The 24,665-nt window shown below is 44.8% G+C and overlaps 1 protein-coding gene across 1 annotated transcript in view; it reads left to right on the forward strand.

The window, feature by feature from the left end:
- Positions 1–24,665, forward strand: part of GALNT17 (polypeptide N-acetylgalactosaminyltransferase 17) — a 220,469-nt gene that overhangs the window by 130,097 nt on the left and 65,707 nt on the right. Inside the window, exon 6 of the mRNA XM_009567029.2 lies at positions 8,980–9,097. Within this exon, the coding sequence (XP_009565324.1) occupies positions 8,980–9,097 (118 nt within the window). The remainder of the gene's footprint in view (positions 1–8,979; positions 9,098–24,665) is intronic.

The following is a 24,665-nucleotide window of genomic DNA, read 5'->3' on the forward strand; positions in this document are numbered from 1 at the left end:
ATTAAATGCTCCCATTTGGAAACCAGTGGGATTGGGATCAAATGGCAGATTAGAGGAGCCTGTGCAGCCTTTGACACCCCAACTCTGGTCTCCACTCCAGGTATTTCTAAGGATAAACATTTGGTCTTTTTTTTTTTTTTCTCCTTTTCCTGCACCAGATATTTCGATATGATAGTGAGGGAATGAAAATGCCAAAAGATCACGCGCTGGAGGAAATTAACCACAAGCGATCTTTCATCTTCGTGCAGGTGGAAAGCTAATATTCATCTGCTCTTGTGTCACTGGGATTTTTGAAGTGGTACAAGTGCAAATCCTTAAATCTAGGACTGTATAAAAAAGTTGTTTCCTTGAGAAGCTGGGAGTTGTTTCAAGGTGTTGGCTGCAAGTTGTGCGCCTTAAATCCAGGCATCTAGGAGGGCTGGTGGAGGTGCCTCCCATTCTGCTCAGAGCTGCCCAGTGAGGTGGATTTCAGTCACTGCCAATTAAGGAGAAACAAGGTTTTAAACAAATTCTGGTGAAACTTTGACGCCTGTCCCTGACATTGCCCTGGGGAGTTCTGCATCTCTAACGTGGAATAAATAGGTCTGATTTGCATAGACAAACACTACCCTTCTAATGAGAAGTTCTCATGGGATTGAAAACCCCTAAATAAGCTTTTCAGGAGGGTGCTTGTCAATAGTAGGAAGAGACTGTGACCTTCTGTTGATTAATCTTTAAAGGTGTGTGGTCTCCTTACTTACCTTATATTCAGTAATGGCACTTTTCCTGAGCACAGTGTAGTGATCCATATCGTGGGGAAGAGACTCTGGTTTACTCTCACCTCCCAGCTCAGATTAAAATTGCAAACTGCTTTGTCTTGCTAGAATTTTATCTCATGTCAGTTAACGTGTTTTAACTAATGAGATATAAGAAAACATCTATTTTCCTAGAAGAGACAAGGCTTTGTGGCTAAGCTCTTGGGTTTGATTACAAGATCTACTCTCGCTGGATATTGTCAGTGCAAGGAAAACATAAGAGCAATTTCCAGATCTCCTTTGAGTGTAAAACCTTTAGGGGACCAATCATATAGGAAAAGTAAAACCAGATTAACCAAATACGGAGCCTTTCTGACTCTTCATCCATGCTGATCTGTGCTCCCCTTTGTATTCTATCTTGATGTGCAATAGCTTTCCAGGCAGGGGAAATATTTTTCCTGCTATCTTTTGTGTGTTTGTCAATGGCTTCCAGTATGAGCTGGTGCACGTATGAAAATGATGCTCTGGTTATCTCAGCCTCCAAATCTGAGATTGTGTCACCTCTCCTCTAGGGCTGTCTCTGATAAATCACTGTCAGTGATCACTATTATTTCCCCCAGTTCTGCCTTTATTAGTAAATAGGACATTGTTAAGGGTCAAACCATGTTTGCAAACATGTAGTCATGCTGTAGTGGCTTTTGGGAAGGAGCTTCTTTCCCCCGTGCTCTGGAGAGGCATCTGGGCTCATAACTGCAGTCCAAAGGCTTCACACCGAGTGTGAAAGCCTGGATTTCTCCCTGAGTGCCTATCTCTGTCCTGCCTCCAGGAATAGCTCTGCGACTGCCATTAATTAGCTAAAAGGAACCATCTTTAAGATTCTCCCAAGGAAGAATCCTGTAATTGCAACTATTTCCTCAAAACCATTCCTGAGCAGAGACTGAGCCCCGTTTGAAGGGGAGTTATCAAATTTACTTTCTCCAAGGTGACGTTTTCAGGTCTTGTACTCTGAGTTACGATTTTTCAACTCAAACCTTCACACCTCCAGCGCTGGGATGCAGCATTGCTCCCCTTGAGCATGCAGAGAGCACAGGACCGGGTCTGTCAGGAGTAGCACCTTGCACCGTTGCCAGTGCTTGGGAGAACAGCCCAAGATGCCTTTTGCAGATTCTCCTAACCCTGAGCAAGGCTTACTCCTATCTCATGGCTCTTGGTTTGGAAGAGCTTCTCAAGGTTGGTCTCTTTCTGGGGTCCCTCGAAGATGGCTGTGGGAAATCACTGGGCAGTTGGCGTGTCCTAAGTGTCTTCTGCTTCCAAGTAGCTGCGGAAACAGTGTAAGCTCTGATCCACATAATGGAGATTTTGCAGGGCTGGAGTTTTACCTCAGCTGACAAAATACGTGGAGTTGGAGACTGTTACTACCTGCACAGAAGCGTTTTGACAACCTATAACAGCACGTGTCTGCCTTTTGACAGCCTATACCAGCACACGTCTGCATGAAAAACCCTGCTAAAAGTGCTGAAGAAAATGGGAGCGTGGAGGTGGCTGCTTAGGCATCCGGTGATCTTGAATGCTGGGACATCCTTGGGTTTTCCATAATCCGTAAGGAAGGAACATGCTTTTATGCAATGACCTTGACAGCAGATTTTATCCCGGAGGAGAAATTTTAGAGTTGAGTTACAGTCCTGAAACTTGGACGTGTAACTAGAAATCTGCTGTAGGCTTGTGTGCTCTATCTTAGCACACCGTGAACACCACCGGGGTGTGGGCGCAGTTGTGTTGCTGCTGATGGCTTAAAGCAGGGCCAGAAACAGCAAATTGTGTGTGCAATTCCTCGCTTGTAAGGTTATTAAACTACTGGTGCTTTTCTCACCGTAGAAGACTTAAACTGAGGGAATCTGGCGTATGTAACAGTATTAGTAGTTAATTCAGCAGCTCCAACGTGGAAGCCACTGAAGGGATTTATAAATTCCTTTTCTCAGGAGCGTGTGGGTGTTTTACTCGTCAGACAGGTGAGGAAACAGAGGTACAAAGAAGTTAAAGGCTTTGCCTGAGGTCCCAGAACGATTCTCTTCTTGATGCGGAGATCGGAGGAGGCATACAACAGCGACAAAGTCAAATCTATCTCGAGCAAGGTCACAGCCGTGAGTAGATATAATAGGTATTTTAAAAAATACATAGCTTTCACAGCTTCTGTGCCATTAAAAGTTCGGATCTTATTAATCTCCAGTAAATTCAGAAAAAAAACATTCAATCTAGCATCTCTTTTATGTGGTATCTCTCATTTTTAATTTGTTTCACAGATTCTGTAGTACTTAGCAACAGCGGGAAAATAAACCCATTTGAAACAGACAATTAACCAGGGTCACTGGGGCAGGGAAGCTAGAATTATTCAAGAAACAACTATTGCAGATGCCATCCTGGGGATAATATTAAGCAAGGTACGCTGCTGAGGGCTAAAATGCCGTTCCTTCATAGAAATTTTATTACATTCTTGTGAAAGACATCCAGGAAATATCTGCCCAAGCCATTACGCAGGCAGTGAAGGGAAGCTGAGAGCGTGACTCCTGCCTGACTCCACTTCTGTGTGTCGATGTCCCACCACGGGAGGCAGAAGCAATATGTATTTCTCTTGGAGATGCGCTTCGTGCGTGACATTAGTTTTTGGGCTTTTCTGCAGTCGGCATCGTGCCCTCGTGCTCATGCAGTGCTGTTGACGCCTCCCACAGCTGCCCTGGCACTCAGACACTCTTCCATTACTCCAAACTTCTTAAATTAATATTCTGAAGTTCACTTTTTTTAAGCAAATACTGCTTCCTAGCGTGCACCCAGGCTGCGTTTGCCCTGCGGGTTGGCTTTCAGGAGAAGCTGCGTTGAGCTAGAGACAGCGGTACCGCACGTTTGCCTTTGCAGTTGAGGAGCTCATGGGGAGGAGGGCTGTGAGGGCCAGCACTGCACTAAAAGGTGCCACCACATCTTCCTCCTCGTCCTCATCCTTGCTGGTGCCTCCTGGATGTGAGTGAACCCTCTCTGAGGCCAGGGGAGCTTGGCTCTGCCTGGCCCTGCCATTTCCTCTGCCCAGAGAGCTGCCATGTCTTGGTTCAGAGAAGAGGTTCAGAGAAGAATGGGGTTGTTTCCACCTCCAGGCTCTGCCTGAGCCTGTCCTGTCTCAGCCCTAGTGCCCAGGCAGGTTTTGCAGGGCATCTCCCATGGATGCAGGTGGCCACCGAGCCTTAAATCCAGGCATCTAGGTCAGACAGGATCCAGTACGTGTCTGCAATGGGCTGCTCTACCAGGGAACGGAGGCAGAGCAGGAACGCTCCAGCCTGGAAACCTATTGGCAGCTCCAGAGACAACTTTTGGAGCCCCAGAGACAGCGCTTGTTGCCAGCAGAGCAAAGGGTTTTGCACATTCTCTGTCGCTGGAGGGCTGCTGCCCGTGGGCAGGGTCTGGTGAACCTTATCCCCAGAGTCCTTCACGCCACGCGCTTGAACTTCATTTCCACCTGTGTATTCCACTTGTGTTTCTCATCCCCACCTTTCTTTATCCTGCGATATGTTTGATGTGCCACCAATGCAGAAGCACAGAGGTGACACCACTTTTCTGGTTGCAAATCGAGTCCTTAATTTCTTCTATAGCCAAGAGAAAATCAAGTGTTTTATCGGAGAGCCTTGTCAAAATAAAGCTGGTGTTCTTCCTTCCCCTGGCATCGTCAGGGGAATATCTGATAGGCAACTATTTAAAGCCAGAGGCTTAATTTGACTGAATTTGATAATTTACATGGAATTTCCTACATATTGTAACCTGGTTAAATTTAAGCCGTGAGGCTCAGTCTCCTGGTGTTTCCTGCTGCAATATTGGCTCCTGCCAGTGACCTCCAGCTGTACGGCAGGATTGCAGACGGGCAGCAGAAGTGCAAAATAATGCGTATTTTGGACAAGTCTGAAATTTCAAAATGGAAAATAACAAGTTTGGGTGTGGGATGTTAAACTAGGAATGACAGAGGGACAAATAACACCTCTCTGGACAGGGAAAGGACCATCCCAGACTTGCTGAATGTGGTGGTGTGTCTCCTAAAGAATAGGAGATGTGTTAATGAAGGCAGAGCAACTCCGTGATTGAAGTTTATTAAAAACAACAGCGGTTTAATGGAAACTGGACACACCAGCAGTTCTTAAAAGTATATTATCAGCCCTCCTGCACTCAGCGGTATGACTGCTAATGATTTTTTTAATATCTTTTTTTCTACATATTTTATAACTTTAGCTTCAATATAAAATTGGAAGCAAAATCCAATTGTGTAGGAAAATTAATTTCCTTGAATTGAAGAAGCAATCTACTCGAGACTTTTTAATCATTAGATGGTAACTGTGCGCTAAAGAAAAGACAACCATTAAAGTAACTTAATAGAGTAGGATAAACATTTTTCCTTGTATCTTCTTCATCTTTATTTAGAGATTCATGCTTAGGATATTTCATAAAAACAACCTTTCGTCGCTTGTCGTACAGAGGAACCAACAGAAATAATGGCAAGGAACTAACGCGGTGGATTTCTGGCTTCAAACCCAACAATTCTGCTATACTCTCTGTTCATCCTTTTCTGCCAAATTCTGCTTTTCCGGTCTCATTAAAGAAAGAATAGCTATTGGGACAAATAAAAATGCTTTTAGCTGAGCTGAGCTGTGTGATTTTTAAAAACAAACTGTGTTAATGCTTTTAATTAAGGGGCAGAGGAACAAGAGGCTTTATCAGCTCTTTGTCTGCAGGCCATTATTTCATTGCGGATGGGCTATCTATTATTGTAGACGTCCACCTTTTTGAAGGATTTACTACAAAATCAAATGGTGTTTTTATTTAAATTGTTGAGCGCTGCTTGATTCCCCATTTATTTAATATGGAGGCATTGTTACAAAGAAGAATGTAGCACTTAATTTGTATTGCTTGAGGGAGCTCAGATCCGCTCCGGAGTGCTGCTTTGCATGCTTTATTGTGTCGTGTGTTGAAAACAGAATGTGCAGGCAAACGAAGAGGAGGAAAATCGGAAGGTGAAGTTACAAAGTTCCTATCAGGGACTTTTGGAAAGGAGCGGTCACTCTGTGGTCTATAAAGTGAAGTCATATTGTAAAATAGTGATGGACAAAGCTTTCTTGGGGTACAGCTCCTGTGCGTTCAGAAAACTCCTGTGTATCTGGCGGTGAGGTGATGAGGTCCCAGGGATCCACATAATTGGGTCAGAAGTGCCGTTTCATTTGTCTGAAAGTTTCACCTAGATTTTTTTTCTGGTTTGAACTGTTCTCTGAGTGCCTTTAACAGACCAAATAGGTTTTGACTGGAGAAATAGTAAGTTCCTGTGCTCCTCTACACTTATTCCCATGGAGAAGATGAACTGGATTGTTCACGCTCCGTGTAAAACCAGAGTAACTTACCCTTCTATTTAATTCCAGGAGGTAATCTAGGATAATGGAGCTATTAGATTTGGCATCTGTAACGTGGTTATCATTTCAGAAAGAATTGTTTCTGCTAATGGCAGTTAACTTGCTACAAATAAAGCAACAGAATTGAAATCTTAAGTACTAGAGTGGCAGCAAACCATGAAACATTATAGCACTGATTGGAGGGAAGGCCGAGCTGCTTGTCAAGGAAGAAATCTATTGAAAAAAGCCTCTGATGGATTCCAGTTCTCACTAATTTAATATGGCAGCAGCGTTCAGCTGTTCTACCAGTCTATTAAAAGTATTAAAATGTCTATAAATAATAATACTTAAGTGGCTTGAACTCTCATCCAAGGAGCTCAAGGGTTTTGCATAGATTAATTTGGCCGTCTGTCAGCGGAGCCGAGCTGCGGGTCCCTTGGGGGTTATTGAGCCTGGGGAACGCTGGGGAGTCCAGATGCTTCTCTGGCAGATACGGGCATTTTGAGTGGTGAGAATGGAGAGGTTGAGCATGGGCCTGATCCTTGCCATCTATAGGTTGTGGCTGGTTATATCACAGCCCAGAAGGCCAACCTTGTCCTGGGCTGCATCCAGAGCCACGTGGCCAGCAGGGCGAGGGAGGGGATTCTGCCCCACTGTTCCTCTTTTGGGAGACCTCATCTGCAATACTGTGTCCAGTTCTGGAGTGCTCAATGTAAGAAGGAGATGGAGCTGTTGGAACGGGTCCAGAGGAGGCTACAAAGATGATCGGAGGGCTGGAGCCCCTTCCCTACGAGGACAGGCTGAGAGATTTGGGGTTGTTCATCCTGGAGAAGAGAAGGCTCCGAGGAGATCTTATAGCGATCTTCCAGTACCTGAAGGGGCTACAGGAAAGCTGGAGAGGGGCTGTTCATAAAGACTTGTGGGGATAGGACGAGGGGAATGGGTATAAACTGGGGAGGGGCAGATTTAGACTGGACATTAGGAAGAATTTCTTCATGATGAGAGTGGTGAGACACTGGAACAGGTTGCCCAGGGAAGTTGTGGCTGCCCCATCCCTGGAGGTGTTCCAGGCCAGGTTGGATGGGCCTTGGGCAGCCTGAACCAGAGGGATGTCCCTGCCCATGGTAGGGGGATTGGAACTGGATGATCTTTAAGGTCCCTTCCGACCCAAACTATTCTATGATTCTATGATTGTATGATTTGAGGGTATTTTCCTCTTCTGTGAGCCGTAACTGCTTAGATCAGCCTTAAACATGGTCCACAATAAGGACAAGTCATGCCTAGAGCTAGGACTTTGGATCTGCCATTAAAATACATGATTTTATTGCTCCATTTCTGCCTCAAGACCAGGTTCCCTCTGGAGAATGTGCATTTTTAAGTGGTGTGAGATTTCGAGGCACACGAGCTACTGTTGGTCTTACACCTTCCTTCCCCAGGGAGCATGAGGCGAGTGTCCTTTAGGTCCAGGCAAGAAGCTGCAGGGGTGATGACATTTCCATCCTGCATGGTGGAGCTCCCCCTTCTTGAAGCTCTGAGCTCAGGGTGTGCAGGGAAGTCCCAGATCTCCCCGTAAGAGCAGGCTCTGGCAGTACCTTGGCATGGCTTAGCTGTAAATTTAGTTGTCTCCTCCCTGCTGATCCCTTTAAGTGAATCCTTGAGTCTTATCTTTACAGCATGGATTCAAATGTAAACAAGTTGAAGGAGAGAACAGTTTTTATGTTTCTTTTTTAGTACAGAAAATATCCCAGGGGGTAAAATTTCCACATACCATAATTGCAAAAGATTAGTGTATCCCCAAGCAGCAAGAGCGTAATGATATAGCTTTGTTCAGTGTTGTGCTCCGTGACAAAAAAAGTCATTTTATGGAGAGGGTCACGAATGTTTAAGCACTCAAATAAAAGACCCGCAGGCGTGATCTCAGCTCACGTGAATCGCGGCAGGCAGCCTCAGCACAGGGCAGCTCTATCAGATGGAGATCTGCTCTGGTGTTTTGCAGGCTAACGAGGGAGGGACGTGTGCGTGTGCACGTGGCAGCCAGGGTCGTTAGTAAACACAGACAGCTATTACATCCTTCAAATTGCGTAGTTATTATAAATTAACCCCTGACACTGAGTTTTTCCTCAATCTATTGATATCGGTATTGTTAGTTCCATTCTCATTTTTCTCTGTTATTTTCCCTGACCGAACGCTGTGCTTGGCTGCTCTTGCAGTGGTGGAGCTGAGCAGCAGTGTTAGCTGGAGGGCACGAGATTTCACAGGATGATTGGGACAACTTGATCTCTTACCCGGAGCGCTGTTGATGTTGGTGGAACTGGGCAAAAGACACAAGAGATGTTTCTACAAACAGTCATCTTGAGTTTTTGCTCGTTGGTGAAGGCTCCTTTGGGATGTGTTGGAAAGATCCCAATGAGAAACCCTTTTCCAGGACGTACCATGAAAACTGAGGTCTCTTCTGAAGTCTACCTCTGTTTGTAGACACTCCAGAAGAAAGTAAGAGAAAGAATATACTATTATTATATTTCCTTCACAAATAGTAATGGAAACCACAAGAATTTGTGCCCCTACCCATAGACACAGCAAGACGTTTGTTACGCAGCCAAGACCTAAAGGCTTCTTAGTAATTTAATCCTAAACTCTTTATCCGGTCTACACAGTGAAATGAACTTAAATTTTGGACAGTTGCATTGCAGTGGTAAAATAATGTCCTCGAAGGCACAGAGATCACTCATTGCTGCAGAGTCTCCGAGATAACTTTGCAGGAATCAGCCCCCAGTCCATTAAACATGGGAAAATGTCAATAATTATGCATGTCTGTTGTTTTTCTTTTTGTGCAGGACACCAGCAATGATCGGTTGCTCGTTCGTTGTGCACAGGAAGTTCTTTGGAGAGATTGGGCTTCTCGATCCCGGGATGGATGTGTATGGAGGGGAGAACATTGAGCTCGGCATCAAGGTTTGTGACACATTTGTGAGAAAAATTGCACCTGGAAGTATTTAAAGAACCCAAAGCAACATTTTAATGACTTAGCAGAGACAGTTTTTAGAATGCTTTAGGGAAATTTGATGCGGTTTATAGCATTTTAATTTAAGGGGGAAAATTACTTGCTTTTAGGGATGAATCCAGCTTTTTTCTTTTTTGGGTGCTTATCTGTCTGACCTGATGTGAAAAGCTACTGAGAAGAAATGGTATGCCAATATGTACTGGTAAAATATAGTGCTATTTTTGTCATGTGAACAGTCTTAGGGAGGTTGGTGGGACTCGTGAGGATCTCAAGGAGACGCAAAGCCAGAAAATATTTTACAGGCATTCAGTATATGCAGATAAAATCAGTCCATAAACAGGCAAAACCTGCTTTTTAAGCCCCGTTTTTAGATCTGCCTCAGTGCATCCATGCAGACTCTCGTCGTTACCGAATCCACTGTGACAACATCACTTGATTACTATGTACAATATTAGATATGGCTTAGTGATTCAAGTGTTTACATACAGTGAAGTGATTCATAAGCAATGAATTTGATGTTCCGAAGCAACTTGGGGATGCCAACGTCTGTGGAGATTCTTCCAGGCATGTTTCAGAGTACAGTACTTGTACGTTAACAAGCTGATAGGGAGAGGCTTGAGAGTTATAACTGGAAAATTGGATTGACTGTGCTGTTGTAAAAATGAAAAATCATTGTTCACTTCATAGGTTTACCAGATGATATTTGCTTTGCTGGCAAATCAGAAGAAACTTAAGAAATCTATTGTTATTGGCTACGGGGAACAATAATCTCACTTAAACAAGGGAAAAGAAATTAAGGGTTTTAAATATGCCACATAGCTCTTCTCCATATGAAGTCATTATTGCACATCATCATGCAGCTCACTTCTTTGGTCTAGAGAGATCCCTCTCTAAACCAGGCTTCTCTTGTGGCTATCCTAATTTGTTTGTTTATGGGAGATTTTAATAGTGTTATTGTTGGAGTAGTCATTTCACAATTAATAATTCAACTCAGATGCGAATTTTTTGGGGGATTTCATAGCAGATTGACTTCTTAACCGGAAAAATAAGATGTACGTCTCAGGGACAAGTGTTGAGCATACGTGCTCTTCTTTTTCGCATGTGGAACTTTTTAGAAAGACTATACAATGAACGTCCTTTGGTAAAAAAATAATCCCTCACTTCCCCAGGTGTCCTTCCCGGGCTTGCATTTCCAACCCACGCGTTTCCCTGCTGTTTGCCCACTCATACACTGCATGTTCTGGTCAAAGTTTTAACAATGGTTTAGAGAGCCAAAGTACTTAGGAAGTCCACCTTGTAAGACTACATAGAAAGTAGATTCTCAAAGAGTCCTGAGTTCCACAAATCAGTCTGTGAATAAGTGTCTTATTTAGTGACCAAGAGCTCACAGCACATCAATACCATTTCATGCATGTTGGCTGTTTTGTGTGCGGGTCAGGTAGCTCATATGGAGTGCGGTCCTGGACATGGTGTGTTTGCGACTGGCAGATAGAATCATAGAATAGCTTGGGTTGGAAGGGACCTTAAAGATCATCCATTTCTGACCCCCTGCCATGGGCAGGGACATCCCACTGGCTCAGGCTCTCCAAGGCCCCATCCAACCTGGGCTTGAACACCTCCAGGGATGGGGCAGCCATAGCCTCCCTTGGGAACCTGTTCCAGTGCCTCACCACTCTCATAGTGAAGAAATTCTTCCTAATGTCCAGTCTAAATCTGCCCCTCTCCAGTTTATACCCGTTCCCCCTCGTCCTATCCCCACAAGCCTCTCTCACCCTGTCCTTGTATAGAAGCTTCTTCTTCCATACGAGGACATTTAGATATTTGAGTTCCGCTTCGTAGTAAGAGTTCAGATGCAGTTTATCCAAGGCTGGTTGTTGGATGTGTAAGGAGTCAGAGTCTTGTTATGGATTCAGGTAGATATCAGGTCTTGGACGAATATATTTGTTTCAAATAGTCCTGATGAACGAAGGTTGCTAGCCTTTCCTCACATGCGTACATCCTGCCGTGGATGGGGTCTGTAGCGGCCGGATCACAGTACCAGTAATGCAGGGCTCCTGGTTAATAAAATCATTTCAAAGGATCAAATCAAATGGAAAATTATTAGGCGTTTTGTGGGTGTTTGGCTGTTTTGCCTGATAAGTGGCTGGCTGTAGTCAGAAAAGTGATTTGGTGGCTCCGTGTTTGTTTTGGTGATTCTTGGATGAAAATAAGTACAGAAAATATTTCTTTTCCTGTTGATGCTTGTGCAAATTCCATCTTCTTTCTGAGAATCATGTGGCACTTTTAAAATGTTATATTCTTGTATTAGCAAAAACGCTCAAAGAACAAAAATGAGGTGATAAACTCATTGAGGCTGCAAGGAAGACACGGAAAAATTACCGTGTTTCAGGCAAAAGCACAAGCTAACTGCATTATGGTAGGATTAACTTCAAGTACTCTAAACAATTAAATTAAATAAGTGTGAAGGTTGATCTGTCCTAACTGAGAAGGGCCAAGGTTTTGTACATACTCTACAAAAGTCTTGTTTTATTAATATATTTATTTAATATATTTATTTAATATATTTATTTAATATATTTATTAATATATTTCAAATATTCCAAAATAAGCTGTACTATGTGTGTTGAAATATAGGGCCGACGTGTTTCTTCCAGATGCTGGAATTCAGTTAGTGAAACCAGAAAGCTCCTCCATGAGGCACTTAAAATAAAGCCGCACATCACAGAGGTGGCTCTGGGCTCGCTGCTGTCCTGTTCGTGCTGAGAAGCATCCTTGGATTCTCGGATAATAATAATAAAGCCATTAAGCATGTTGCTGCCCCAGGCAAATTCCTGTTCCGCTCGCGGGGTAGCTTTGGCCCTGACAAGGGGAACATGCCGTTCTTTCTATTAATGTATTTCTTTTTATCGTGTTGGAGTGTCTCCGGAAGGTTGCGCTTATTCACTCCTCTTGTCCCCGATGACCACTACTTCACTTCCCAAGGCAGATTTGAGTCTAAATCCCCTTTTCTTGGCAGAGAGAGGAGAAGGATTTGCTAAGCAAGGCAGCTTAGGCCAATATTTCAACTGAGAGGTTTTCAACATGCTTGCTTTCTTCCCCTTGCTCCCAAAGCGTGCCTTGCAATCCAATTACAATAGCGCCAGGCCTTCCTTACTGTCTTGACAGCCACATTTGATCAAACACCTGATCTGTTCTTGTGTTAATAACTGCCTCCAGCAGATTGCTTGTGGAATTCTCATCCTTGAATGCGGCTGGTGGATAGGCGATGCCGATGAAGCTGCTGGAACCAAGGTGTGTGGAGACATCTCATACCTGGTCTCAAGCTTGCCCTAGGAATGGGGAGAGCAAGTGTTGCTCCAGGCTCCCACCGCTTATCCTGGGGAGCACGCAGGTGCTGCAGGACACAGTCTGGCCCCTTCCCTGGGCCCAGCTCCTGCTATTCGTCCTACATAGAATGACCTCCTCTCTGAACAAGCTTCCAGCCAACTCTTTTAACCCTTCACTGTTCTGAACAAGTTTCTGCTCTGACTTTATAAAGCCGGTGTCCAATTTCTACGACTTGAAAGTGTTGACGCCCAACCAGCTCCACATCTGGATTTTGGCACAGAGGCTTCTCTGACTGTCTCTGCTCCTTCTGCAGAACAGTTTTATTTCATTTTAAATCTGTTTGTGGCCCTGGCTTTTAGTGACTGTGTGACCGAGTGGGAAGACTGCTTTTGCTGCGTCTCGCTTTTTCTCTGCAGGGAGAGTTTCATGGGTTTTCGTGGTTAGTCACACACATTCACTAAAGATGCTCCATAAAATTGCACCTGTCTATTTGAATAATGATGCAGAAGTCTCTTGCATGACTGTTGCCATGATTTCAAAGTCTGAGATGGGTTACAAGGTTGTTTTCAGAGTATTTTGTGCTTCTGTCATGCATTGCTAATTAAACTTATTTGAGTTGTCTTTAAGAGATTAATTTAATCAATAAGGATATTATTACTCCTTTGATGGTATCATTTGTACAAATTGTCACTTGAAGAAAGCAATTAACTAAGAATGCTTATTAGCTGATCCATCCCACACTTTATTTGTGTTGTAAGAATCGATTATTGAATTCATTAAGGAAAGCACAATTCAGGGATCCCTTTGAGGTTTAATGACTGACTCATGCTCTTTTTAACTATGAACGTTAAGTTGTTTGGAGTTTGGGTTAGAGCTTTTTAAACACAGCACAGCAAATCCTCTTAATATCCCAGATTTTTTTCCCCCAGGTTTGTCATCAGGCTTCAACAAGACGGATTTCTGGTGCTGCCAAGCCAGCAGTCGTGTTTGTGAAGCAGGCAGAGTTCCACCTCTGTGCATTGCTCTAAAGGTTTGGAATATGGAGCTTTGAAAATCAAATGGGTACAATGAGGGATGGAGCATATTGTTGTTAGTGGGATTTCTTTAATAATCAGTCTCTTATCCTGCAGCCGCGCAGGCACGTAAGTAACCTCATTGCACTGTCTGTGACACAGATCCTCTCCTACAGACTGCGTCCCCTTCAGTCTTTCAGAAAACCTTAAAACAGATTAAATAGCATTTTAATGGTACAAATCTCTTGTGTGCGTTTCATCCATGAAGGAGCCCATTTTGTTTATACGAGTACGATTATTCATATGCTGAAATGTTGAGAGGGTCAGGCAAAAGAAAAAGGAAAGCCATCAAATAGGTATATTTAGATTCCACAAGGGAGCTTGACTCTTTCTGCATTCAGAAAATCAAACCCTTCTCTTCCTGCATACATTTGCCATAAAATTGTGGCTATATCTTTTTGTTAAGAAGAATATGGTGAGAGTGTCTAGAGCAAAGCCATTCTTTCAGGCTCTGTGGCTTTGTTGGATTTGAAGAGAGGGATATGCAGCCCTATGGGAGCAGAAAATCCCCGCTGTGGGGTGGGGTGCTGGCTGGGAGCAGAGGAGGAGGTCAGGGCAGGGCTATGAATCATGAGAAGGATATTTTAATTTTTCTCCTCTCCTTTTGTAAAAAAATCCATGCCAGCACAGGCTGGATTTCTCATCTCAACTGGGAACACAGGCTGCGGTGCAGATACTCTGTGTCTTTAGATGACATGATGCATGGCTCTAAAATTGAGAGTGATAGACATGAGCATAATGGGCAGTGCATAAAAACCATTGCTAGGTGGATATTTGGGAGGGTTTCTACCTGCATGAACCTGATGTCTAAATAGTTAGAGCCTGTCATCAACATATAAAAATATCCCTGGTTAGGGTGGAATTTATTTTTATAACGTTAACCAAAGGCGCAGACATCTAATACCAGGTGTCACGTCCTGACTCTGCGATGTGTTTTACTGCTGTCATTCGAAACGTTGTTTTGCCGAGGCTTTTTGTTTGATCGTCTTCAAATGTCTCACTCTCTCTCGGTTCTTCTGATTAATATATTAAAGCCTGGGTGCAGGCAGAGATACCTGATGGTAGGCAGCATCTGAAATCCCTTTTTAACCACCCTGTCCATCAGCGCTTGGCGTGAATGACAGCGTTCCTCTGGTGACTGTCACGTCTACGGGCTTCACGAGTGCTTGCAGGCTGCGGCGCGTGGTGGGATCTGGGAGATCTGCCATGATGCATTGTTACATTTTTTATCACTTTGAAAAATATGAAGCTGAAAAGCATGTAATTTATTCATAAGGCTTTATTAGGCTTGTGAGGGTTCACTGAGATGCAGTAGTTCGGGTTGAATCGGATTTCTCATATTGTGCAGAGTTTCTTTCCCTGTCTAAGCTTTGCTGAGACTGAATTAGTCATGAAATTACACGTATGGCCCCAAAAGGGTTTTTCTGGGGAGGTGTAGGAACAAATGAGCCTAAACTTCTGAGGGAAGGACTTTGAGGAACGTAGATTGGATTTGCTGTGAGATGCCTCCCAGACTGAATCTTGTGGTTGGTTGCAGAAGGTGTTGGTGCATCTGGTTGCAAGGAAGGAGAAAATGCACCGTTGACGAGGGGAAAGCTTTGGGATTAAGTTCCCGGATATCAGTCAATATCAATTATCTCAGAGGAGTTTGTACTGTTCAAATAGCCACTCTTGACATTCCTGAGAATTTACACTGAGGACCTGCAATCTTCAGAAGGCTGTTCAGATGCAGATGATGTGGAATTCAGTGCCAGCGGAGGGGGATGCTCAAGCGTTGACTGGAGGGGAGGGGGATGAAACTCTGGGCTCACCTATCAGGGACAAGAAGTTTTGAAGTTAGAGCACAATGTGTTGGGGGCTAAACCATAGTGAAAGCAACAGGGAACTGCTAAAGCCCAGGGCAGTTTTATTTAACAGACACACGTATTCCAGTTGGTCCACCCTGATCTGTAGGATGAAGCTGTGTGGGGATGATCACATCTCCCTCCTGCATCTCCGGGCACAAAAAGCATCCCTGTAGCATGGAACAGCTGTAGCAGCAGGGGGGTTGATGCAGGCTATCGCAGACCTGCCTGTGGCTTGCCAAGACTCCAGAGGCTCCTGCAGATCAGGAAACATGAAAACAACAACAAAAACTCAAACAAACAAAAAAAAGCCCCCAAAAACCACACTGCCAAAACCTGCCGACAATATCAACTCAAGATCAGTTCTAAAAAGTGTTTTATAAGTCAGGCACCAAAATCCACTTAGAAATTGGGGCTTAAGGCTATTCCCCCCAAAAAATCAAGTTAACTTGGAACAAAATGAAATGCTGAGTAGGAATGACCTTGGAAAAGGGCTTAGAAATATAGCTTTAGAAATAGTGATACACCGGTAATCCATTACTGTCATGTACATCCCCAGTCTGTTTATTTGTACCTGTATCCCTGTTAGATTTTGCTCTTCAGAGGGATTGTTTCCTGGCTGGAAGAAATATTTCCACCGCTGAACAATATCCAATCATTGCCTGCATTTATTTTAAGAGCAGGAATCAGTACAAGTATGAATTCAGATCCTATGTTTGGCATTTTACTTGTCAGCTCAGTATTTACTGTAGGTGCTTGAAGATGCTTTATAGGAAGCTCCGGTGTACTTTTCCAAACTGGTAAAATGCTTTTCATCACAACCGCCTCCATGGAAATGGAGCCGTATTTTGATTATTTCTAAACAGGCTATAACCTCTGCGCTGGGAACCGGAGAGCAGCTCTGCTCCTGCTGCCGCAGTGCTTGGGTGGTTTATAGCCATCCCTCCTTGGGAAAGGAAATTGCGGGCAGGCAGATGCAGAGCTCCCATCTCTCTCTTCCCTCTCGATAGAAAATGATTTGTCATCCCTGCCTGTTATCCGCTGACGGATAGGGATGGGTAGAGCAGGGGGAAGGGACTGCTATTATCACCCCAGTTGATTCTAGTGGTTTCACTGACAAGTTGATTTTTATGCTGGGAAGACACTGATCATCTTTGCTGGGAAACGTGATAGCTCTTCCCGGGCAAATGCCGTTGAGATTCACTGGTGGATGAAGAAATCCATTTTAGGATTCAGCCATGCCTTATCTTCACTTCGAACTCTGACAGGTGCCAACTTTTACCGGTTGTTCATAGGGCTGGTGTCCCTGCAAGTGGTGGTTAGAGACTTGCAAGATGTTGGTGAACGTGCTGGACCACAGCCAAATTCTTCCACCCTGGAATTGCAGCTCAGGTGGAGAAAGCCAGATGTGGAGAGCATGTCCGTAGCTAAAGGGGCTGTGGCCACGTAGGATCGTAGAGATTTGGCATGTTTTGGTTTATTTATGCTTTTCAGTGGTGGGTTTTGGAAAATGGAGCCTAAATGCTGGGAGAGGTTCTGCAGTGCTTGTGTTGGGCCCATCTTTGGTCCTGATGAACAAACCCCCTTCACCTGTTTCTCTTTCCACTGGATTTTGTGGAAATTTGAGTTTGAATTTCCACTCCTGCAGGTTTTGGACCACACTGTCGTTGTCCAGTGAGGTTGTTCCAGGGGCTTCTCAAGCACGGCTGCTCACACCCCTGCCCGCATCCAGGCTGTGGACAAAGCCTGGATCAAAGACACCTCCAGTATCCCTAAGACAGGTTTGGTTTTTTTCCTATAACACACTGTGTTTCCTGGACATGAGACCCATCTCACAAGCTATTTAATGGGCTACCAGCTCCCGGGCTATCTTTCCTGGCTTTCCAGCTCTCTATGGAGATAGATGTGGCAAAGGAGGCACCCTGAGTCTACTTTTCCTCTCTTTCTGAGTCTTGTTCCAGGGTGCATCCATTCCAACCCATGTTCCTTCAACGTTTTATGTGGAACTGCCTGATCCCTGCTAAGCGTGGCGTTGGGGCAGGGGTTCAGGGGGATCTCACCAGATACATAACTCCTGGTGGCAGTGCGTGATCTGCTGTGCCGCTTGCACCAGTCTGGGCTCTGGTGAAGCTGTTTGCCAGGCAGATATAGGTTGTCTGGCAGTTCTGGCTTTGATGCTCTGGCAATGGTTTCCCTTCGTGTCCAGCCCCAGAGATACCTGCAGCGCCGTCCTGTGCGTCTCACGCAGCAGCTCTTGCTGTTGTGGAGAAGACTCCAGAGACTCCATCCCTGGAGGTGTTCGGGGCCAGGTTGGATGGGCCTTGGGCAGCCTGAGCCAGTGGGATGTCCCTGCCCATGGCAGAGGCGTTGGAACTAGATGATAACTTTGAGGTCCCTTCCAACCCAAACTATTCAATGATTCAATGACTTTCCTGTAGCAGGAGACATTTCTTGGCTGGCCGGGCAGGGGTGTTGGGGCACACTGAAATATGGGATCAGTGTGCATTTTTGGGGTATGTCAGCAGGCATTTTAAGTACTGTTGGAACCCAAAGCTTCTCGTGTTGACATTCAGCATAGGCGGGAGTGTCTGGCTGGTGAAAGGGTTGGTGAGGGTGATACCAGCAGGCTTTGTACAGCCATGCTTTGGCTTTCACCCTCTGTGTTCTAGCGGGGATATAAATTATTTAACTCCTCTTAAACAGCAGCAATGGATATAAGCTGCTGAAGAAAGATTCACATATTGTTTCAACTGACATATTCCCCTCTGTGCTGTAAGGTACATTGGTTTGCTTCTTTATTAGCCCTCTGGGACCTGCTGAGTGGAAGCAGCTCTGGAATGTCCCTTCTCATCCCCTTTCGCCTGGACCGTGGTCACGTTTCCAGCACTGAGCGCTCATTAACGTGGGGATGATGCATGAGCCAGAGCGCTCCTGGCTCTCCGGGTGCCTGGTGGCTGCAATTCGGTCAGGAACTGCTGAGATGTAGCAAAGTTAGGCTTCTGAAAGCTGGTTTTATAGCATCGCTCCCTGGAGGACAACTGTCCTTTAAAGTATTTCTAGGTGTCTGAAACAATAGTTCTCTCAATTTTCTTCCTCCTTTCACTCAGCGCTATACAAGGTGAGCAGCACATTTACTCTGTGCATGTGCCTATGATGCCTGGGATATAAATTACCCTATAAAACAAAAAAAAAAACCCCAGACTTGTGTCTTCCTAAAAACCAACTCCAAGCCAAACTGAACTCTATCTTCTTATAAAAAACACGCTTGGGAAATGCTGAGAGAAAATCTGACATGAAATTACGCACCAATAAATGAGGATCATAATAAACTGAGATGAGGAATGAGGTTTTTTCATCCCATTATATTCATAAAGCTTTCAGAAAGCTCCCTGTTCATCATGATGGCAACGGCAAGGTTATTTTTCTGTCTTTTCATGTGTCCTTTCTTATGAGAAAACTAACTTGTGATGCGCTTGCTGGGGCTGTGGGCCACACAGGTTTCTTCCCTACCTCACCCAGAGCCACAAAGTTGATTTTGTCCCTCTCACAGGTCTCTGGTGACCCAGACAGGGAGGTATCCTCCGACCTGGGAGCGATCCTGTCTCATAATCACCAAGCTTAGGGTTTGTTTTCGAGGATAAGGTTTTCTTTTCTTTTCATTGACTACAGATTTCTCCTAAGCTTGAGGATTGTTCCTGGTGAAAAGTAATCAATGCCGTTACAGTCCTGTGATTTTCAACCAAAAAGCTTGTAGTTAAAAATTCCCAACCAGCTTTTAGTGTGTTCAGTGTCTCTATAAGGCTTTGCAGTCATCCTCTCCCAAGCACTTTCAGGTCAAACCTGTTCATTTGTACAAAGGAAAATGCTATTTTCTGAGACCTCTGCTGCAATCACAGCCTCGGTTCTGAGAACTGTTCAAGCCATATTTCTTTCCATCTGAACTTCTCACCGACAGAAAAGGCACTGATGGTGAGAAACAGAGATTGACTGCATTTCCCTGAATCTGTCTGCCCTGATTCTGCTGAGTCAGGAGAAATTTACAGTAACAATAATAATATTTATGACCAAACATTGTCCCAGCCCTGTAGCGAGGCCAGCTTCACACCCAAATTAAGGAGGGGTTTCTATCCTGCGTCCTGCACGTGCCCTTCAAGCAACCTAGATTTGCTGTAGGACCCTGTGTCTCCTCCTGGGCTCCCCCGTGAACATCCAGATCCTTTTGAGGCCGTTATCATGTTCTTGGTGATTGCTTTGTAGTAATTTCCTTTGTGCCAGCTTTTGGCCAGGTTTGATGGATTTTGCCAGCCTATAGTCACCCATTCCTCCAAGAAATTCAGTCCAGCGTGTTTGTATGCAAGTCACCTGCCTCCTGACCTTTTGCTTTTCGATATTACTGGACATAATTTGCCATTGTGCTGACACAAGCTCCAGCATGCGGTGAGTACAAAGCGGATGTAAAACACTTAATAAGGATGTTAACACTTGGTATGCGTTGCTGCCCGACTCTGAAGCTTTGCAGAAGGCTCTGGAAGAACTCTGCCTCTGGCAGATCGTGCTGTGTCCTGCTCATGACTGACTATGACCTAAACAAATCCTTTGCACTCGAGCTCACTTTGCATGGTTTACCATATTCTGGTAGGTTTTGTATCCGTGAAGCTTGATTGGGGTAGGAATTGCATCATGTCGTGTTTAGAGAAGGTGTTGGTGTCTTTGGATTCTACCGGTATTAATGGCAGTGATAAAAGCACCAGCTTCTTCAGTCATCTTCTCAAAGTAGTTGGCTCACTTCTTCCAGAGCTTTTCCAGCGCTGGCACGCTGGAATGACTGCTTCAATGTGACAGAGAGGACAGGATTACCAGCAAAATTCAGTGGGAACTCATAGTTTATCTCCTTCAGCCATCCTGGCAAATCTCCTCTTTCGTTTTGTGCCTAGCACGAGCCCCGTGCTGCAGACGGGTCCTTTGATATGGTATCACTTGAGACTCGCCCTGTGCATCGCTGACAACAACAATGGAAATAACTAGACATGATTTATGGTTCCCAGTGCATTTATCCTTCAGTCTAGTGTGTCCTTGTGATACTCGATGGTGACTGCAGAAGTGGTGCTCTGTGGGACTTATTTTGAAGAGCATTTACAGCCAAAGCTCCCTATAAAGTGGATACCATCACAGCAATGATGCATTTATTATCCATCGCAAGGCTGTTGCCTCATAGGTGATCTAATTGCTATGATGCACTGCTGCTGGAATGCGTAAAAGGTAATTAACCCTAAAAACACTACACACAGTTTTTGTTTGTCTCCTTGACTTCAGGCTTTTCCCAGGAGTCTTAGGGCAAGGGAAGAAGTCATAGCTTGACCTCTACACACCAGGCTGCCTCCTCAGCAGCCTCCCTGTGCTGCTACTAAGCAGCCACCCAAACCCCATCCTCAAATTCTGTAAGAGTTTAGGTGTTTGACAAAAACTTCCTTAACTTTGCTCAAAAACTTGGCCACTGAGGTGTTAGATACCATGAAACCAAAGCATATATTGGGGTTTTAGCAGTGTTTTCAGCATCCCGGCTCTCCCTGAGCTGGTTAAAAGGAGTTGGTACAGGAAGCTGGCGAGGCAGATCAGGGGATAAAATGCAGTTCCACCTTCTCCTACCCAGGCTGGGATCCAGCAAATTGCCTGGGCAGTCGATTTAGCTTCTGTGGCACTGCTGCGCCTGCTTAAATGTAAGTGCTTCTTAAGGGCATTTCTGGATTGAGGCCTCTAGAGCTGAACCAGAGCCATAAGGGTTAATATTTCCAAAGCAAATTTTTTCATTGGAAGAAGGTGGTGTTTCTCCTCCTCCTTCCCCTGCCCCTCTCCAAACAGTTCTTCCATTTTATGAGCTAATTAATGCTTCCAGCTATAAAATACAAGTGCATCCTTCTTGGATTTTGTCACATGTCACCACCTTCTAGGGAGTTATTGTGTCTTATTTGCACAGAAAATACTGAGGGAAGACACCGGGAAGTAAACTAACTTGTTCATGGAATAAATTTATACCTAAAGCTTCAATGGCAAACTCATTATTTCATTTACAGACACAAAATGCGTATTAATTAACTGAAGTATTGCTAGTGGACATATGCAAATGAAATGGCATCAATCAAGCCAAGATCACCCCGTCTTTTGCGGTTTTACTTTATTAAGAAGTACCGCTTTGTGCTGACTGAGGTTCCTCGGTATCAGATCTGTGCCTCAGAGCTCAGTGCTAGGACTGAAAAGAGGAATAAAATCAGAATTTCCTAGAGCTGCAGAAACTGCTGCAATAATGCAGCTTATAATGAAGAGTTCATGTGAAATCCCTGAGCGGAGATAACTGTCTAGATCTGCCTCAGGCACAAAGAAACCGAGTTTATTTTTGTAGCAGGTACTTCATTCCATCAAAACAACGGAGTTAAACAGAGAGAGACAATTAGATATAAATTCACATTTGGACTAAATACATCTAACTTAATACGTAAAGTAGGAGGTTTAAGTCTATAGCTCTGCTTTTCCAAGGCACAAGGCAATAGCAGTACCTGAAGTGATAGATAACAAAGGATTTTCCATGTTGGCTCACTTTAGGAGGACGGTGATCCTTGGCATTGTCACCTTTCCCGTCTCCCTGGGGTGCCAGCAGCCAGGACACCAGGTCGAGCAGCAGCTCCCGAGGCCTTTGCTCCTGGCTACAGGCACTGGGATGCTCTGAGTAGGTGCTGCTTCCAGCATCTCTTTGATCTTATTTGTTGCTTTGGCATCATTCAGGTATTGATTTGGGCTAAGGCCATAGCCGTGGTTTTATAATTGCGTCTGAGGATGCATTTTGTTTACTTTCCAAAGGAAGGTTCTGAGCTGGATATTAAATGATGAGCCGGGACTGTGGGGGAGTGCTGTAATCTTTCAAGTTTAAGAAGAGCTAGGACTAACATTGCTGGCAAAAGCATTGTTAGTACTAATAGAACTCCTTACCTTATGGTCTTTTCCATCTAGAGGGGTCTATCCACCCACTAAAGGCACAGGTAACTATCAATAATTTCCTCTTACTTATGGAGTCGTGTAGCACAGACGCGTCTGTGTTAGCCTCAAACACTCCTTGAGCCCCTGTGCCTGCGCATTTCATCCCTGGTGCTCTCGGTGGAGAGAATTGGTCCAAGTCCCTGGGTTGGTACTTTCCCTTGTGATTTAATTTGGGTCTCCTCTGCTGGCAGGGCACATCCTCTCTTCCCAGTCACCTCCAAACAGCTGTGAACTCCAGAAGAGTACATTTAAAGCCAAACCTGAGGCTTAGCTGTCACCCCTCCATTTGGATGGATTTGGTTGGCTTTGCAGCTGTAGAGTTACAAACAAATGCAAAGAAACTGCATTCAGAAATAAAATGTTTCCTTTCTCCTTCCTGGGATTTTTTTTTTTGTTTAAAACCCTATAAATGTACACATTTACATCTGTTTTATATTCAAAACCTTAATTTTGGCCATTTGTACTTGAGAATCGGTGTGGGTCTGCAATAAGCATGTGTTCCTTACTGGATTTTTCCAGGATCAGGAGCCTGTGCTTTGGCTGTGAACATTAAAAAAAACATTCCTATGGCTTTGGTTTCTGCCCAGCCAGCTCCAGATCCCATAATATCTCGCTGTGCTGGTGAACTCGGATTTGGCAAGCTTTCTTTTCTCCTTGTCTGTGCTTGCTCCAATGGCATCTCCAGTGGGTGCTGGGAGGTAGTGAGTCACAGGAGATGACACATGCTGCCTGCCCCGGGGGTTCCTCTCTCATGGCCAGCACAGATGTCTCCGTTCAGCACAATCGGAATAACCCAGAGCTGGAGAGAAAAATGCAGAGTTTCCTTATATTACAGCCAGTTCTTGCACTGAGCTCTCCTGATAGCCCTCAAACCCTTCTCTTCCCACCAAGGATTTCCTTGCGGCTGTGCCCAAAGGCACAAGGAAGGGGCAGCGTGTGGCCGTGGGACCCAGAGACCAGTAGGTTTTGCCAGAGCACCTAAAAGGCTGACCAGCCACGTTGTCCATCTCCACACCCTTCACAGTTCCTGCTACCTACCTTATCTCAGAGGTTTGCAACCATATTTCTAGTCCAAGGTCATCACAAACACTGAGTCCCAGGCAGAGGCACTGCTTCCCCGATGCTTTACTTTGATAATGAGCACGTACAGCCTCTCTTACTGACTATGTCTGCTTTACTGAGGCTTGACCTTTTGTCCAAGGGTCTGCTGAACCCCCGTGTCTGCTTGCAGGGCCCATGACTTGTCTGATGATGCATGTCCATGTGCTTCTAAGGCCGTGGAGCTAAAGCTTCAAAATAAAGAAGTCTTAGAAGTTATTGAGAAAACAAATCTGGCTGATCACTGCCTCGGAGGTCTCAGTTACTCAGGTTTGTACAAGCTGCAGGAACAGCGTACAGACCTTTTTAGGCACGACATCTTAATGGTAATTTTTGCTGACAGTCAAAAATCAGCCAAGTGAACCATTTTAAAAGCCTTTCAAAACTGTTCATTTACATCATCTGCTGCTTTTGTCAAATACGCGAAAGAGTGTCTTGTCCTGTCTTTTGTCTCATTTTTACAAGAGTTATGTTGTCTATTTAGATTATATTACAGCAGCAAACAGTTGTTCAGGGATTACCATTTGTCTGATACAAGGAGAACATTCAAGAACAGTAACAGAGAGTAACAGTAACCTCCTCAGCTGAAACTGCTATTAATTTTTTTTCTTCCCAATGTATAAGCTTAGTAGAACTAAAGCAGCACCCAGGCTTGACGCTGGTCTCTGGTGTAAGGAGGAGCTCATGAAGGAGAGTTTCTGGTATGTTGTATCCTTTTTTTATCTGCCAAAGTGAGGTGAGGGACCAGAGGCAGGTATAGGTTTCAAGGCCAGGTTGGATGGGGCTTGGGCAGCCTGATCTAGTTGGACATGTCCCTCCCTGTGGCAGGGAGGTTGAAACCAGATGATCTTTAAGGTCCCTTCCAACCCCAACTGTTCTATGATAGGCTTAGCATGTTCTGAAGTCTCTTTGTGGTTCAGGTTCTGGTGCGTGGTTGGTTTCCACCATGTGTCCCCATGGTGGCCGCTCCAGCAGGGCTCCCCGCGGTGACTGGGGGGTCAGGAGGAAGGTGAGGATTGTTCTGCTGTGAACTGTGTATGGGCAAGAGCCCAACTCCTTTGAGAGGGAAATGCTGCTGACAAACCAGTGTATAGCTGGGGTAGAAGATGGAGCGGGTGTGCCCATCCCGTTCCTGTGTCTCCTGTGCC

The sequence above is a fragment of the Cuculus canorus genome, chromosome 20, assembly GCF_017976375.1.
Source record: "Cuculus canorus isolate bCucCan1 chromosome 20, bCucCan1.pri, whole genome shotgun sequence".
Taxonomy (NCBI): Eukaryota; Metazoa; Chordata; class Aves; order Cuculiformes; family Cuculidae; genus Cuculus; species Cuculus canorus.